Raw genomic sequence first — 17,039 nt, forward strand, 5'->3', positions numbered from 1 at the left:
TGTATGCGTGTATTGTATCTGTGTGTGAGCTGTAAGTCAGCAGGCACACACACGAACAGGGAAGGGTTCCTCAGCCCCTCCCTGCCCAGTAGCACTGCATGGGCAGGTTCAGATTTATATTCACCCGGCAAATTCAGACAAGCCAAAGAAAGCAGTTCCTCGCGCAACCTTTCATGAAGCCGTGGCCCTCCTTGGCACAGGATGTTGTAGCTGCTGCAAATTTATTATGGGGTCAAAATGCACTCACACAATTTCTTGGGAGAGACTGTCTGCTAAGCTCAGCATGACTCAACAGAGATACCATCTCAGGCTCAGGAAATCCCAGAGCTTCATGTTCCTGGAAGCTGGAGAGGGAACAGGAGGCAGTTCAGCGCATTTTCCCTCTTTCCAAATCCTACCCTAAGCATCTGCCAGTGATGCTGGGAACTTCAAAGCAGTTTTATCCTTCAGCATCTCCCTCTGAGATTTGGGACACTTGGGCAACTGTCAGGCAAACAGGACCAGACTGTGGCAAGCACCAGCACAAGCAAACTGTATCTTCTTAGTCCAACTCAACTGTCTGCTCTGGCAATTGGAGTTTATGTTTTCATTACAGTTAGAATGATAACAACCAGTTCATTAAGATTTAGTGGCCTCAGATGAATGTCTGTGGATGGGCCTGGACAAGGAGCTCAGCCAATTGGAATGCATGGCCCTGGTAGGGCAGGGGCAGTGGCTTTGCCATATGAGAGCTTGAGGGCCTCAATTCTGATTTAATTTTTTTCTTGACAGGTGGGATGCAAAAGAAGGCGAGGACATGTCTTTTCTGAAGGATGACCTTGATGGCCAGGTGAGCTCAGGAGTTCCAGGCTGCCTGCTGAGTTTTCTCAACATGTGCACTATCAGGAAAGTTGGATTCTCTGAGCCACTGTGAGCTGGGACCTCTGTTCTGGGGTCAGTGTACCCCTCGTTAGCACTCTCCACATGGCATGGTGTGACAGCAGCTTCACTGCTTGCACTGCCCCTCTGTCAGTACAACCACTCCACCTATTCTGGTCCCTGAACACTTCACCTACATCCCTTAACACTTTTTAATGGCGTTTCCAAATTTTTCCTCAAGTTTTGAGAACCCTCAGAGACCAGAAATACCATCTACTGGTATTTTTAAAAGCTGAACTAAATGTCTCCTTTGTTTCTCAGAGGAGCCTCGGTGTGGACAAGCGGAAGAGCAGAGGAGAGGAGGGGATGGAGGAGAACTGCACAGCTGAGCAGGAGGAGAAGGGGAAGCAGCCAAGCCTCCAGGATCACGGGGCCTCCTTGGCCCAGCGGCTCCGAAGGGAAGGCGGGAAGGTCCATCCTGCCCACAACGGGCAGAAGGAGGAGCGGAGGGGGTTGAAGGGCTGCAGCACAGAGGTGTCTGTGACCAGCACAGGGGACTCAGAGCCAGGGCCCAAGTCAAGCAAGGAAAGTGTTGGGGAAGATGCCAGTGGGAAGCCTGGCACTGCTGACACCTCCCAGAAGGAGAGCACTGGCAGCACCGCTTCTCCAAGCAGCCTTCCAAGCACTGTGCCAGCCACCAGTGAGGAGACTTTGTCCCTGCCCGTGGGAGCGAATGTAGATGGAGCTGGATCAGAGAAAAACCCAGTTTCACAACAGGAGTCCTCCCAGAACTCCTCAAACTGCCACGGAGAACAGCTGGACACGGCAGCAGGAGACAGACTGGATGCAGATCAGGGACAGCTGGTGAGCAGAGGAGGGGAGGAAGTGACCCAAAGCACTGCCCTGGAGGGGCAGGCACTTGCACTGAAAAGAGGAGAAGATGCTGAAGGCACTGAACACCAGGAGCCTTTGCCTCCAGGGAAAGCCAGCTCTGACAAGACTGTTGTGCCTGAGCAGGACCCAGCAAAGGCCCAGTCCGGGGAAGGGGACCAGCCTGAGGACTACAAGGACAAGGACACTGGGGATGCCCTCAACTAGCACAGGTTGCACCGGCTTGCCTGAGACAGGTGAGTTCCTGACCCCTCCCCATGGAGTGTCTGCTGTCCCATTACTGCTCTCAGCCACAGTACAGGGCTGCAACTCCACTTGCTGTGGTATAATGGCAGCAGAGCAGAAAACTGTCTGGAAATGTTCATTAGCAGGGCTAGGGATCCCTCAGGGAGTTAAATCTGTGAATCCCAAAAGCCTGTCCTGGAGTGGACGGGGAAGGAGTAGAAAGTTAGACGGGAAAATTTGGACTGCTGACACACATTAGTTAGGGCACAAACTGAGACTATTCCTGGGAAGGGAAAACCTCAGAAAGGATGGGAGGGATAACCTCAGGGGGATTACTTGTCTCTGTGGGGGATCACAAATTGAGGTCAGCATGGTACCTGCCCCACACACTTTCAAAGCCACTCAGGGCCCACCCCGTGGGCAGAGGTTTGGAGAAGGTTGGCTGCAGGGGGATTGTCTATCCAGTACAGGGTGTGTGAGGGCTACACTGTGAGTGATGGGTAGTAACACTGGTGCAGGGCAGTGTACAAATACACAGGGTGAGATGGATCATGAACCAAACAAAGGAGAGAGAACAGAGCTGGCTATGGAGCAGTGTTCCAGGTTTTACACAGGCAAAGAACTGTCTTCCATAAGGAAAAAAGGAAATGGAAAGCAGGAAAAGTCAGGAGAAGGAACAAAGGATGGCAGGCACAAAGGTAAGGTAGGAACTGGGAGCAAAGGGCAAAGGGAGAGTATAGGGGCTCTTTGCTGCAAGGTGTGGGTTTTCTGGTCAATGCTCCCAGATCAGGATAGCACACAAAGCAGAGATGAGCATTTCCAGAACATAGGCCAGGTTCCCTCACACCTGAGTTGCTGTCAGGATACACCTGGCTCTTTCCTTTACAGAGGCACCAGCTCTGTTCTATGAGGAGGCACTGGAGGCATTTGGCTGCTCAGAGCCAGGCAGGCAGACCCCCCTGAAGTGCCTTTCCCAGATTCCATGAGCTTTCCTGCAGACCCCAGCCCAGCAGTGTGTCCCCCAGTGCTGCTCAGCATTCATCCCAGAGTACAAATGAGCTTAGGGATGAAGTGGCTAAGCTGCTAACAAAGACTTTCCTTATAATCCCATCCATACAAAAGGCAGGGAGAAGCACAAGAGTCACAGCGATTTCAAAAAGACAAAGCACCAAGAACCAGCAGGAGCTGGTTCTGTTCTGCAACGAAAATTCCTTCCAGGAAGGGAAATTAATTCCAACAGCATTTAGGAGAATGTTTTGAAACACCTGGATGCACATAGTGGGAGATTACTGTCCAGCCATGCCTCTCCAACCTACCAAAACTCCCCCCAAATTAGAGGATAAAGGGATGAATGACAACCTTGCTCACTCAGGATAACTTTAATTAGACACCAGCTAAGAGGAAACACTAAATTACAGCTGTCCATTTTCATCTCAGTGATGGAGATTCCTGTGGTTTGGTAATAGGGCCCTGAGTCCACTTCAGTGTGGCTCTCCACTCCATCACTCCTCCCTGGACTAATTACAGCAAGCTTAATTACAAACACAGCCGAGTGGCCTGGACAAGAGGAGGTGCCTTAACGTGGTGTTTGCACTTCAGCACTTGGGTCCCTGCTGGGCTGAGCCGGGACTGGGGACCGGGATCGATACCCAGTGCTTGGGAAACACCAAGGGTTGGAATGCCAGGGGAGACGGAGGGGTTAACATGTCCATGTCATCCTGCCTTCCCTCTCCCTCCTTCCTGCTGCCAGGCTCATTTCCCTGCCCAACCATGCCCCCACTCCTTCTGGTGCTCAGAGCAATCAGTAATTCCCAGCCAAGCCCATCTAGTTCCAACCCCCTGCCACAGACAGGGACACCTTTCGCCTGAGGAGGAGCCAGGTGGGCCCGTGCAGCAGGGTCTGTGTCCTGTCCCCCCTCTCAGCAGTGGGTTAGCAGGACTGGTTAATAATTCCCTGCCAGGAGGTAGCAGGTGAATTCCAGTGGGATTTGCTTTTATTTCTCTGAAAAACGCCACGTATGTCCCAGGAACGTGTCTGTTCAACATCTCAAATCTCACAAAACCCAAACCGGAGCCCTCGTTAAACCTTTTCAGACAGAAAATTTTAGTGTTATGTTTTTAAATACTGGTGATCCAGTTTTGATACAGTGCAGTTTTTGGAAAATCAGTGTTGAAAGAGATGGTGTGATACTGCAAAATACACCCTATCAGCCCCAGAGGGATGTAAAAATAGCATGCTGTTACAAAGTTTATCTTGAGGAATTTCCATCCAGTAGAAAATCCTGGACTGGGTCACTTCACCTGCTGCCAGGGCCATGCCCTCTGTTCATGACCTCACACGTCCCAAAGCAGGGCAGCATCTGGAACAGCTGAAAACACATGTATCAGTGATAAGGATGTGCTGTCCCTGCCCTGCTCCGGGGCTCTGCGGGGCCGTGTCCCACTCACACTGAATGCAGATCCCACATCCCCTCTTGTACAGCAGCAGCTCCATGCAGCCACCACGTGGGGTTCACAGCTCCCCCTCCCAGTGTCTATTTATGGCACTAAAAATCTCCAGCACCTTCAAACCAGTGGGAGATGCTGTGCAGGGAGCGTGGTGGGGCTTTCATCCGTCGCTTCAAATAACAAGGAATAAATATTTACCCGAAGTGCAGGACTGGAATCCCTGGAGAATGTCCAACAAGTCCTGGAGAAGTAAACGATACACAAAAACCACAGAAGCTTTTCCCTGAATTCTCTTGAGAAAATTAATCTTAACATCTTTAGAGCAAATGCAGCTGGGGGTGGATTTGCAGAGCAGCTCCAGGGATGTGACCTTGGCGCTCTGGCTGACGTAAACAGGAGTGGGGCCGGCAGGGCCTGTGTGCTGGGGACGGAGGGGTCAGCACAGGTCGGCTCTGATGCAGAGCAGCGCCCAGGGTTGGTGCAGGAAGCAGCACAAGCACAGCCCAGCACTTCCCAGAACAGCCAGGGAGCTGCGGAAGCACAACCGGCTTCCTCGAGGTTCAGGAGACAGGAAATCCCATCTGCTGGCACGTCCTGGGAGCTGGCCTGGGATTGGCAGGGTCATGGGTTTGCCTGGAATAGCACCAACCTCTCTGGTCCTTCCTGCAGCCCACAGCACCCTCTGGAGCCCACTGTCATCCCATGGGTAGTTCAAATTCCCAGAGCACCTCTGAGTGCCACCACAGCAGAGAGCCAGGGAGTGGGATTGTCTCTGTACCTCCAGAGTGATGGAAACCTCTCCCGTGGCACGATGTGGGAAAATACTGGTAACACTGGAAAACACAGGGATTCTGTGAGAATGGTGCAAGAGACTCAGGACATACAGGGAAGGACTGCAGGGCTGGTGAGGGAATTTTGTTTAGTCTAGGAGAATGAAGGCAGAAAGCAGTGGAGTGGTGATCTCTGTAAATACAGGGGCAGCGAACACCAGCAAAGGGGGAGAAACATCCAAGCCACAACACAATGCTGGGGCAGAGACCAAAGTATTGGAGAAACACAGGAATAAATATGGGAAAATCTGGAAAAGGTGGCCACCTGTCAGGGACAGATGACTTAGAAGCACACCATGGATGGAGTAGAGACCTCCTGAAGGCCACTTACCAAAGCTTAACAACCTAAACACAACTCAGGGCTCTGCCAGCTGAGCTGCTGCCATTCCAGCACTGGGAACGGAGCTGCTCTTGGAATAACGTCTCCAGCAGCCATCTCCTCTCAGCTGCACATGGCATTGGCTGTGTCAGTACCTTGGGTACTCTGGCTGCAGAGCAGTTCCTTATTAAATATCCGTGGCTGTGTCCTTAGATGATTCCTTGAGTTTGTTTTTTATGCAAGCCAAGCTTCCTATGGCCTCTCCTGCCTTCGCAGGGTTTCATCTGTTTTTCTTTTTATATCCCCTCCCTGACCTTTCTCGGGAGCTTTGGGTGCTGAAATCTGCATCAGCAAAAGGCAGAGCTGTGGATTTAAACATGGAGGTAGGAAAATGCCAGCTCAGCAGTTCTGAGCAGCACCCAAGCATCTGGCAGCCAGAGAAGAATAAAAAGTCTGCCTTTCCCAATTAAAATCAGCGTGTCTGGGGCTGGAGGCAGCTCCAGGACAGCAGGCTCCAGACATGGGATAGTTTTTCACTAGGGAAAGCTGATTCCCCCTCTGCCCTTGGGGCACACAAGGGCTGCACCCCCAGGCCAGGTTCACACGGAAACCAGTCCCTCCTTTTGCTCCAGCACACACAGAAACATGTCAAGATTGTGGTTCCCGAGATGTACCTGTCCCAGAGGAGGACTGGGGGTGTTCCATCCCGACTGGTACAGTCAGCTCATCCCCTGGGCTGTGGAGCCCCCACTGCTCCCGTTGGATTTGGCAGCAGGTATCTGGGTTATGCCCCAGTGGTGCCTCCCAGGCAGCCCCAGCCGTGCAGGAAGGGCAGGTTGGAACTCAGCAGACATTTTAATTTACACCTCAGCAGTTCCCTGGAGATTGATAATCCCGCTGTTGTCTCTGCTCTCCTTTCGCAGGATAACATGCTGGAGGCGGTGGAGGAGAAGAGAAGAGGAGCACAAGCTTGTCCTCGCTCTTTTACCTTCTATGAAATCAGCTTTCAGCACCTGCCCTGTGCCCAGCACCACCCCACTCACAGTTCTGGCATCCCCCTTCCCTCTTCGTGTGCCAGAGGACAGGGAAGGGTGCCCACACTCACACCCTACAGCAAAACACCATCACTTATCTCTTTATTTGTTTGGCCTATATTGCAGCTGTGTGGCAAGCCAAGGAAATGTCTATTGGATGCACTTTATTTTATTTAATGACTAATTCTGTGTAGAGTTAAGGTTTGGGTTTCTGGGCATGCCCCCTGTTTCCTGCCCTGGAGGTTGGAGGGACCTGCCCGTGTCAGGGCTGTGCCAATGCCTGGAGCAGCAGGAAGGGGTGGCTTGTGAGGGTGTAGTTCATAGGTGGGTGCAGAAATAGCATTCAGAGCTCTGGTACTAGAGGTTTGCACGTGGTTGAAGTGTTGGCAGAGGTGTGCAGTAGTGGCAGGGCTGTGGATGGACAGATGGATGGAGCACAGCCGTGGGGCACAGAGCTCCATGTGCCAAGCACAGATCCCCCCAGCACCTCCTCCCTGAACAGCCTCCAGCTCTCCCCTGCCAGAGGCTGAGAGCACATCAGGACACTGCTGTGTGCCAAGGAAGGGGGCTCGTGGGCTGAGCAGGGGTGTGCACAGCTCAGCAAACGCTGCCCAGGGGCACTGGGAACTGGGCACCCCTGCAGCAGGGCAGGGAGGGGGAGAGCACAACTCGACAACCTCCTCCACACTGCCCAAAGCAGAGCCAGCAGGACCCAGGCCTGACTGGACCTGGAGGTCCAAGACTTCCTATCAGCTTTCACCTTCCCGGTTGTGCCTTCTGTAGCCTTGTGCTTGAATTAAGAGGGCAGGAGTCCCCTGGAAGCTGCTCTGCAGACCTTCTGAGCTGGCCTTAAAGACACCTTTCAAGTGCAGGTGCTGGAGGAGCATTTACAAGCACAAACGTGCAGCAATTCCAGCTGTTTGGATTTCCAGTCACAGCAAGCTGGGACCTAGCTGGAATACAGCTACCAGTTAAGGAGAAAGCACAAGGGATAACACAGCAGGATTTCTGACACGGGAATCACACAGCAGAGAGGGCATTGCCTTGGAGGCGCTGACACCAGAGTAAAGTCCCTGAGCCCAGTGTGTGGAGACTGCCTGGAATGCCCTGCAGGACCTGCTCTGGCCAGGCTGCCAAACTGCCCTGGAGACCAGGCTGGTACGTGTGGACTGAAATACTCGATGCTGCTTTAACAAACTAATACTTGCACACATAAACGTTTGGTTTGTGACTTAGACCCACAGCACCTACCACGAAGCACAAGCCTGGGAATTTCCTCCACATGCCAAATCCAGGAGAGTTTACTGGCTTCACACTAGGTATTGTCAAGAAACAGAGTGTGCAGCTTTTGTATTTTATCAGTAGAAATATCTTCACCCCACCAAAGCCCAGATGGGTTTATTTGGACTTACCCACCAGAGAAACAGAAGATTGTAAAATTGCTCCAGGTCCTGGAGCTCCTCCATCACTGTTAAACACTCATTTTCCTTATCTGACTGCCTCAAAAGCCTGCTTACAATTGTTTAGTTTGTTAATTTATTATTATTTTGTACATCAGGTCTCTGACCTGGTCCATGGAACACACGGTCTCAGCTCAGGAGGTGTTGTACTCCAGAGCACTCGGACACAGCCAGGCAGGGATCTCCCATTGCCCTGGTCCAGCGCCGTGCTGGAGAGATAGGAAACCTTATTGCCCTAGACTGTTCTGAAAGGAAAACCATTGCTGTTCCTCCATTCCCTCCTTTTCCTCCTGCAAAGCCAATTGACTTTGCAGGTCTTGATGCCCAGGAAGGACTGAGTCTGATGCAGGCTCCAGGGATAGGGCTGGGCAGGTCGTGCCTGTTCCAAGTGTAATTTTTTTCTGCTCATTAACACTTTGCTCGATGCACTTTGGTTGGTGCCTGGGTTGCGATTTTTCGGACAACTGTGGCTTAGCTGCTGCTTCTTTTATGGTGAGAGAAAAGACCAAGAAGTTGACAAATCTGATGTAGAGGGATTATTTATATGAAATAAAAGTTGGAATGAGGAAAAACCTCGTTTCTTACTGTTTCTCACATGTAGAGTTTTCTGAATTGACCCTGTAATCTCTGCTTTTTAGAGGAACAGCTCCAGTTCAGAGTGCAGATCCTTTCAGAAAGTGCTGAACTCCTGGCTAGCTCAGCTCCCTCACCCAAAAGCTTCCTGTGGCAATGCCAGGAAGACAAGGGTCACTTTTTCATCGAGGCATCAAAGCCACCACCTCATCACCACTGCACTTTCCTCACAAGCAAACACGTTGGCAGCTCACAGAGTACCAAGTCACCTTCCTGTAGAGGTACCTGTTCCCTCCCAGCAGTGCTTGGCAGCTCAGGGATTTGGTGGAAGTTATTCCAGCTCTTCCAGAACCCAGGGAAGCAGCAGCACTCCCAGGCAGAATGCTTTTTCCTTCAAAGGAGCAGCTTGCCATTAGACACTCTTCTTCTTGGTAAAATGCACCATCAATTGCAACACAGCAACTCGGTAGCTAAAACTATCAAAATTGATCCCAGACCAGTGAGTCAGCTCTGGTATAAAGAGATCAATTTAAAAAACCTCAAGCCAAGGACAGAAATACATCTGGACAAAGCTGGAGGTATTTGTTCCCAAAGCAATTACTAAAGGAGGCAACAACATAAAACCCTGACAGCAGTTCCAGCTCTCCATTCCCACCTCAGCAAGTCCAATACCTGCAGCAAGAGCACACCCAGGGCACCAAGCAGTGAAGCCCTATGGAGTCTCTAGAAGTAGAAATAACAGAACAATTCACTAATGTCCCCACCAGTCCCCCTCCACTAAACTGGTTGCAGATGGCAGAGGGGACTGGCACTTAGTCAGCAGTTTGGTATTTTAAGTGCATAATACAGCAGTTAGTGCTTTCTAAGTCAGTGAGAGACCCAGAGCAGCAGCAGAACAGCACTGCTGGGAAGCTCAGGACACTGCCTGCTGCCTTTCCTGGAAAGGTGCAGCAACACCTCGACCAGCTCACAGGCTCAGCAGCCACTGGCAGGCAACTCTGGGAATTCCATGGCCATTTCCTGCTCGCAACCATCCCAGGGCAGTGACAGCAGCTGACCAGACACAGGGCTTTCCCAAAACTGCCTTCCAACACCCGTGGAACATCCAGAAGCCAAACTTCACCTCCTTAGCTTCACACTCCATCTTGGCTATGACTGTTTCTAACCCTATTCCCTTCTCCACATGCTCCAGCAGCTCCAGGACTCAAAGCCAGCCATTGGCAACTCCCCCCAGGGCAGCCACTGAGATCAGCTTTGAGTTCCTGGAGGGAAATGCCCGATGCCCAGAAGCAGCCCCTGATTTTGCCATCATGGCTACACCACAATGATTGCTTATGAGCTCTGCTCATGGACTAAGCCAAACCTCCCTGTCAGAAACACGGCCCAGGAATGTGAGATTAGGCTGACGTGCATTGCATCAGCTGAGCCCACGAGAGCATGTGTGTGGGGAAAAGGGAGCTCTTAGAGACGGAAATGGGAGCCAGCTGCTGGAGCACATTACATGCTCCACTAACTCTTCTTCCAGCTATTTCCCTTCCTTCTGGTCCCTCTGCACTTGAGTTACACCAAATGCCCTCCCTGAACAAACAGGGCTCACTGGGACAAGCCCAGTGTGCACAGGCAAAGGGCAAGTATTGCATGTCAATCAACAGGGGTGAGCCAGAGGCACCTGTCTGCAAGGAGAGAGCCCAGGTTTGGACAAACACCCTCTCTTCCCTCTGCCACAATTCTTTAAAGGCTCTTAAAGGAGAAAAAGCTGCAACTCGGGCCCTAAATGATACAGACACTCAAAGCTTGGAGGAAAAGTTGGCATTACAGAATTATCACCATGTTTAATCAATAAAAAAATGAAGTAAAAAAATGGAAGCACAGATGCCAGAATTCCAGCCGTGTGCTTACAGCCACCGTGCCTTTACAGGAGTATCCCGGAGTCAGGAGTCCCGAGCCTTGTCAGCTCCCTCCTCTCACTACAGCAAAGGGCTCTAAAGCATTTCCCTCACATCTGAGGAGCTCCTTCACCCAAACTGACTTTCAGCCATCTCCCTTCCACACCAACGCACATGCTGGGAATTTGGCACTGTTCTCTTGGCAGGTAACGTGCAGGGCAGCAGCTGTGTGAAGGGAATAACCCTCCCCTGGCAATGCAAAGGAAACAACATCCTGCATCATGAGGTTGCAGCCATTTCCATCTAGGAAGCCACACACCACCCTGTGCCTTGTCTTGCCTGAGACAGTCACACCAAATGAACTGAATGCTTTTATTTTTTTGAGGTGCAGTGAAGGGAAAGGCTGAACTGGAGCTGAAGTAACACAGCAGACAACACAACCCTCTGCCTTTTAAACCTGAGCTTTACCCCAGACTGGTGACTGCACCATTTTAGGGCACTAAAACAATTCTGTTGGGATGCAGATGACACTCAGTACAACACAATGCAAATATTCCCAGTCCAAGCCGTTCTCTGTTGCAGCCAACCTACTTCCAAGAAATCCCTAATACTCTGAACTTTAAATTAGCTTACACCTAGAAACCAGTCTAGACGAGCCTTTTTGTTACTAGAAGTATTTGCAAAGTGTACTTAGTCACTGATTTCTTCGATTTCTTCAACAGTGTCACACGGAGAGTCACAAGCGCAGCAACGGGCTCATCACAGGCTGGCAGCAGCATCCTGACGGGAACATGGCTGTCTCCATGCCTGGCTAGGGAAAGGATGGGGAACAGATTGTAGCTGAAGAATCTGGGCCTGAAGAATCACCTGAGCTGCCTGGCCCTGTAGGCTGGCATCCCAGGATCCTCCTGCATCTCCCCCAGGCCGCCTCCCCTCCCTGGCTCAGTACAACCGTAGTAAGGCCATGGGATGCTCCAAAGCCAGTTGTAACAGGTACAGAAATAGCAGCATTTCACTAAGATCTGTTTGTCAGCAGAGGAGAAGATGCAAAAACACAGTCTGGGAACTCATCAAGCCTGCACTTTCCTCCAGGAATGTAGACAGCCACAACCATCCTCGTACTGGCTCATCAACTATTTTTAGCAGCAGCAAGGGAGGCAGCCATCAGGAAAGGGCCTGTTCCCTTTGATCCACGGATCTGAGCACTGTCTCAGAGATCCCCTGCCCCAAAACCCACAAACCAGGTAAAGAGTTGTAGGTTGTTCCTGCTCCCAAGTACGAGGTGTCTCTCGGCAGTTCCACGGCAGGTTGGAAGAGGGCCACGCAGCCCATTTCATTCCACTCACTTCCTCTCCCTCCCGCGCCACACAGACAGGCTCGATGAGTCTTCTGAGAGCAATTGGAGTTAAAGTGAAGGATGCCAGGGGGCCCTGGAAACCAGCACATGTTGGATGTACCACTCAGAGCCACTACAGAGCGACCAAGCTGCAGGCCAGGAGCAGAGAAATACCAGGATCTGTGTCATCCCACCCAGCTTTATTTATCTCTGAAGATTTTATGAGATAAACGTAAGCTCCTTCTCAGAGACACTTCCCAACTGGTAATGTGTTTAGCACCCGAGCCAAGGAACAGCCTAAACTGAACTGGCACGACAATGAGCCTGGCTTGTTTCTCTGTCACTCATTCCTCCCTCGGGGAGCTGCAGAAGCCTTCCCCTGCAACCAGAGGTGTATCCCAAGGACAGCAAATGACACCACTGTCACCAGGACCCAGAGCTACTGCAGGTGTGTGCAGTCCCATGGACAGGGATGAACACACTACCGGCAGAGTCAGCAGGGAACCAAAGCCACTCACACAACAGACACCGTGGGGTATCCAGGAGCTGCTGCTGCCCTGGGACAGCTCAGCCTTCTGCTGCCACAGATGTTCGGCCTCCAGCCCGTCCACCTGCCCCGCAGGAGGGTGGCACTGATCCCATTTTGGCTGAGGTGACTAAGCGGGATCGTTTTGTCCTCCCCACCAGCTTTCTGTTCTAACATCACACAGCCTTCCCTGCACGCTCCGCAGAGAACTGCCAAGGAGGCTCAAAAGAAGATCCCAAAGCACTCTCTCCCTGCAAGCTCCTGCTTCTACCTTCCACAGACACTGTAAAGATAATGCCCAACTGGCACAGCCGTAACACAGCACCACAGCCTCCCCCAAACACCCTGATTTCAGTATGAAACAGCTCTTTTCAAACACCAAGTGCCATGTTTTATGGTACCTTCGTGATCTGCACAACTGAAATGCGTATGCTGCGTTACAGCACATCTTATCCCTCAGCAGAGGGGATCTGAACTGCTAGGATTGTTTCACAGGGATGCAGCACAGCCTGGCAGCCTCACTGATTCAGCCAAATCCATCCACCTGGAAAGCAGCAGCCTGGAACAACACAGCTCTTATGGTTTCCTAGTTGATATCCCACATCATTAAAGAGTCATTAAAGGCCATGTTTTTGCTCAAGGAATAGAACATTTCTGAAGACTACAGGGCAGGCAAACACTGGGAGGAGAGGCTGCCCAGGGCACATCAGGAACTGCCCGGCCCAGACCTGCCCTGGCTCCGGGTGCCCCCAGGGCACAGGGATGATCCATAAGCACTGCCACCCCTGGCAGGCAGGAGGGCCACAGCTCGGAGCCCACCACCACAGCTCCACCTGCTCTGCCAGCACAGATCCAACCTTTCCAGCACCACCGCTTCCTTTCCACGATCAGCAGGATTTAGGCAGGTTTCTCCAGCCTCGCCTACAGAGATCAACGACAAATGAATCAACATCATATACCACAGTTCCCATTGCAGTAGCCACATTTCTGCTACTCAGAGCCCTTCCAGTTCAGCATTCCTCCTCCCACCACCGAAGAGAACATACTGTGTTACAGAGACTTTCATATTGGGAAAATATTTTAATATAGTAAACAAGTCAATTTACCTTCCACATATTTTAAATAAGTTTATGCTCATCGTTAAACAAAACTGGTTTTACTTAAACAACGGATTACAGCCTCTAAATTCGTATTGTTCCCAGCTGATCCTGTAAATAGTGAGGAATTTTGGACACCGATATCCTTGTATAGGTAACAGACTGGCATAAACAGCGCAGGAATTCGATGCGGGTTCAACGGGAGAAGCTAGCCCTGGTGAGGAAGGAAACGAAGCCACAAAATTCCCTTTCGAGGACAAACGGAGGGGGAAAAGAAGATACCGCAGTTCCACCGATTCCGGCGGGGCCGAGCCAGTGCCAGGTCAGTGTCCGCTCAGTGTCCGGTCCGTGTCCCGGCGCTCCGCGGTGCCGCGGGGGCGGCGGAGCCCTCGCTCTCCATGCTGGGCCGGGCCCTCGCTCTCCATCGCCGGCGGAGCGGCCTCGGCCCCCATCAGGGGCTGCCTCCCTCAGGGGCTGCGGGGCCGGGCGCGGTGGCGGCGGGCGGGGCGGTGGCGGTGGCGGGGCGGGGGCCGGGCCCGGGGCCGGGGCGCGGCGGCGCGGGCGGAGGCCCCGCCGTGGGTCCGGCGCGGAGCTGCGCGGGGGTGGCGGCGGCGGGGCCGGAGGAGCCGCCGGTGCCGCGCACCGGCTGCCAGATGAGGCTGTAGTAGACGGCGAGCACGATGGCGGCCAGCGAGACGGACAGCACGTAGGCCAGCACGGTGGCCAGGCGCACCCACTTCTTGTTGGTCTTGGCCGCCATGCGCGCCTTCTTGTCCCCGGTGTAAGTGGCGGGCTTGCCCCGCTCCGCGCCCGCCTCCTTCTCCTTCATCGGGGCCCGGCCCTTGGCCCGCTGCTCCACCGAGCCCTCCGTGCTGGCTCCGGCCCGGATCGGCCGCCGCCGCCGCTCAGGACATGCCGGTACCGCCCGCGCCGCCGCCGGTGCCGCTGCCCGCGCTGCCCCGCCGGGGGCGAGGGGCGGTGCCAAGGGGGCAACACCGCCCCCAGGGGAGGGGACCGGGGGAGGGGACACAGCAGAGAGGGCGGGAGAGGAGGGCGGGGAAGAGGCGGAGCTTCTTTAAAAGGACTCCCGGCGAAGAGCTGCCCCCTCCCGTCCGCCAGAGCCCCCCAAAGCTGCTCGGCCGTCCGGGAGTCCATCGTTGCGGAGAGAGGCAGGTGATGGTTCAGTTCCTCGCCGGGCCGTGGTGAAGGCTACTGGCACGCGCCCGGAGCTGGAGGAGGTCAGGAGGCCACTCTCTACCCTGGCCTCTTGGAGCTCCTTCTTGGTGCCTCCCTGCTGCAGGTACGTGCTGCCTGCACCCTCTGTGAGGCTGGAACGGTGCCCGAGCTAAGGAGCAAGTTTTAGAGGGAAAGGCTTCCTCCAAACTGGCCTCGTCCCAAACCTGTTATTGATACAAACTAAACCTTCTCTTAAAGCATAGGTGCACCTCACTCCGCAGGTGTTAGTTCCCTACAAAGACATTATATTCTCATGTTCAAAAGACAAGTAAAACACCGATTTAGGGTATAAATTAGCTCTGCTTTCTTTATGTGAATGATGTGACTTCTTGTTTTAAAATAATTTTCTCCCTCCTTTCAATCTCAGGTGTGGTAGTTGCAGCAGGAACTTCATGTAAACCAGGAGTTGCAGTTCTGGAGGAGGCAACAGTAGCTGGAGAACTGCCTGTTACCCAGAGAGCCTTCAGAGAAAGAGAGTGAGTTTTGAGTTAACAGCAGTTAACAGTTGCAGGAAAATTGTGGACAGTTGGGAGAGAGGGAGAAGTTTTTGAAGGAAGTACAGAGCTTGCAGCTCTGAGAAAGACTTGTGAGGCAGAAGATATGTTAGGGAATAAATGGAGTAGCTTCAAAATAGCTGTAATTCTTGGAAAAGGTGGATTGTGTTGTCCAGAAGCTCCAGGGCTGCTGTCTGTGTGTGGAGGGGGAACACTGCTGTGCATCTGTGTGCACTGGGCAGGGCTGGGAGCCCCAGTGTCCGGCAGCAAAAGGAACACCTGGAAGGGGCTCAGTGTGGGGTGCCTGGCTGATTGTTCTGACAGGGGCAAAAGAATTTTGGGGACTATACCTGCCTGTTCAGGGCAGAGGGGGCTCATTGCCCTTGGCTGGGGAGTTGGACTAGATGGTTTTTCAGGTTCCCTTCCCTTTTGAGCTATAGATAGACTTGCTGTAGCCTCCTGAAGTACTTAGCATTGATGAGATGTTGCTGTACATCTGGGGAATGTTTGTTAGAAGGTCCTGGGGCCTTTCTTTGTGCCCTGTGTGTCTCCTGCCCTCATTGCTTACAGGTGATTGTATTCTCCTTGTCAAGCCCAATGCCCCACACCTGATCAGCACGAGCTGCAGTCACAGTCACACCTGGGCTGCATTAACTGATGGTGCCCTGCTGGCAGAGCTTCCCTGAGTTACACAATTGCCTTTCCTGTGGTGTAGTGTAGACTCTATACACACCTTCCCTTGGACTGTGTAGGTTTAGGTTGAATTATAGATGTGAGTTTATAGCAATTCCTACAAAATGGATTTTTTAGTAATTTTTCAGTGTGTTTTTCCTCAATGATGGGTTTGGTCCAGCCTGTTCTCCCCTTGCTTCTCCTCTTCCATTCAACAAGTGAGGTGATGATGAGTTGCTACCTCTCACAAGTCCTTTGCCTATGCTCTGGCTTAATTCCCATTCTGGAATTTCTGGGGGAGAGGATTGACATGTGCAGGCAGTTCTTGGCAGTTTTGATGATTCCGATGCTTGTCTAGTCCAGGATGTCTTCCTGCATTTTAAGTCTGTCCTGGGAGCCAGACTGGACTGGCTAAGGACATGCAGGGGAGTTGTAGGAACATTCCCAGCAACTGTGTGGGCGTGGTGTGGTTGAGATCCCAGTGTGTCATTCTGGAGATGTTCTGCCTTCAGCCCAAGGGCTTCACCTCCCCACTGCATTTATTCATGGCTCCTTCATGCTGCAGTGGAGACCTGCCCTTCCTGGAACACACAGTGCCATGGTATTATTGCAGAAATTCAGTGTTCTTGGAGGCTCTCTCCTCCCTACCAGCCCTCTGCTCTCATGGCTCTGAGTAAGACCAGGCTTGTGTTCTTTAAATGTTGTGAAGTCTTGGCTTTTGCCTAAATCAGATGAAAGCTTTTCTTGTTACTGTGAACAAGTAAAGGGGCGTGAGCTTCTTTGCAGGCAGCTGCCAGCAGGTGTGTGCCTTCTGTTCCTAAACTGAGTTACTTGCTAACAACCTCACTGAGGCAAGTGAGAGCCAGGAGCCAGAGCTGCAGTCACGGTGTTTCCTTTGTCCTTGGAGTGTTAGCAGGCTGTGCTCTGAGTGGGCTCCTGTGGTGCAGGATTGGGGCTCTGGGGTCTTGTGAAGTCAGGGACTGTGTCCAGACAAAGCTGGCAAATTACCCCTGTCTGGGATTTCCTCCTAAAGAGCATAAGAGATCACTCACTCAAGGCACGTGGTGCACACTGCAACTATGTGCCAAGGCAGGAGAGCTCTGCAACCTTTGGGCAGCCTTCCTCCCACCACAGCCCAAAAACTACTCTGCAGG

At 52.5% G+C, this 17,039-nt stretch overlaps 3 protein-coding genes across 6 annotated transcripts in view; 2 read left to right on the forward strand and 1 right to left on the reverse strand.

The window, feature by feature from the left end:
- Positions 1–13,361, forward strand: part of CCDC9B (coiled-coil domain containing 9B) — a 33,379-nt gene extending 20,018 nt beyond the window's left edge. For 2 of the 3 annotated variants that reach the window (XM_050335560.1, XM_050335562.1), the window contains 3 exons: positions 772–829; positions 1,180–1,985; positions 6,495–8,649. In XM_050335560.1, the coding sequence (XP_050191517.1) occupies positions 772–829; positions 1,180–1,956 (835 nt within the window). In that variant the 3' untranslated portion in view covers positions 1,957–1,985; positions 6,495–8,649. Of the gene's footprint in view, positions 1–771; positions 830–1,179; positions 1,986–6,494; positions 8,650–11,246 lie in introns of those variants that run through there. The other variant, XR_007631453.1, reaches the window with a different exon arrangement.
- Positions 13,362–13,446: 85 nt separating this feature from the next.
- On the reverse strand, positions 13,447–14,455 carry INAFM2 (InaF motif containing 2). The gene has a single exon (XM_050335563.1). It carries the CDS (start codon positions 14,310–14,312, stop codon positions 13,935–13,937), a length of 378 nt encoding a protein of 125 aa, XP_050191520.1. The 5' UTR covers positions 14,313–14,455; the 3' UTR covers positions 13,447–13,934.
- Positions 14,456–15,035: 580 nt separating this feature from the next.
- PLCB2 (phospholipase C beta 2) overlaps positions 15,036–17,039 on the forward strand; it is a 43,734-nt gene continuing 41,730 nt past the window's right edge. For both annotated transcript variants that reach the window (XM_050335554.1, XM_050335556.1), the window contains exon 1: positions 15,036–15,195. The gene's annotated coding sequence lies outside the window, so the exon portion shown is untranslated. The remainder of the gene's footprint in view (positions 15,196–17,039) is intronic.

The sequence above is a fragment of the Myiozetetes cayanensis genome, unplaced genomic scaffold (genome assembly GCF_022539395.1).
Source record: "Myiozetetes cayanensis isolate MyiCay16 unplaced genomic scaffold, myiCay2020 scf6-25, whole genome shotgun sequence".
In the NCBI taxonomy this organism is placed as follows: domain Eukaryota; kingdom Metazoa; phylum Chordata; class Aves; order Passeriformes; family Tyrannidae; genus Myiozetetes; species Myiozetetes cayanensis.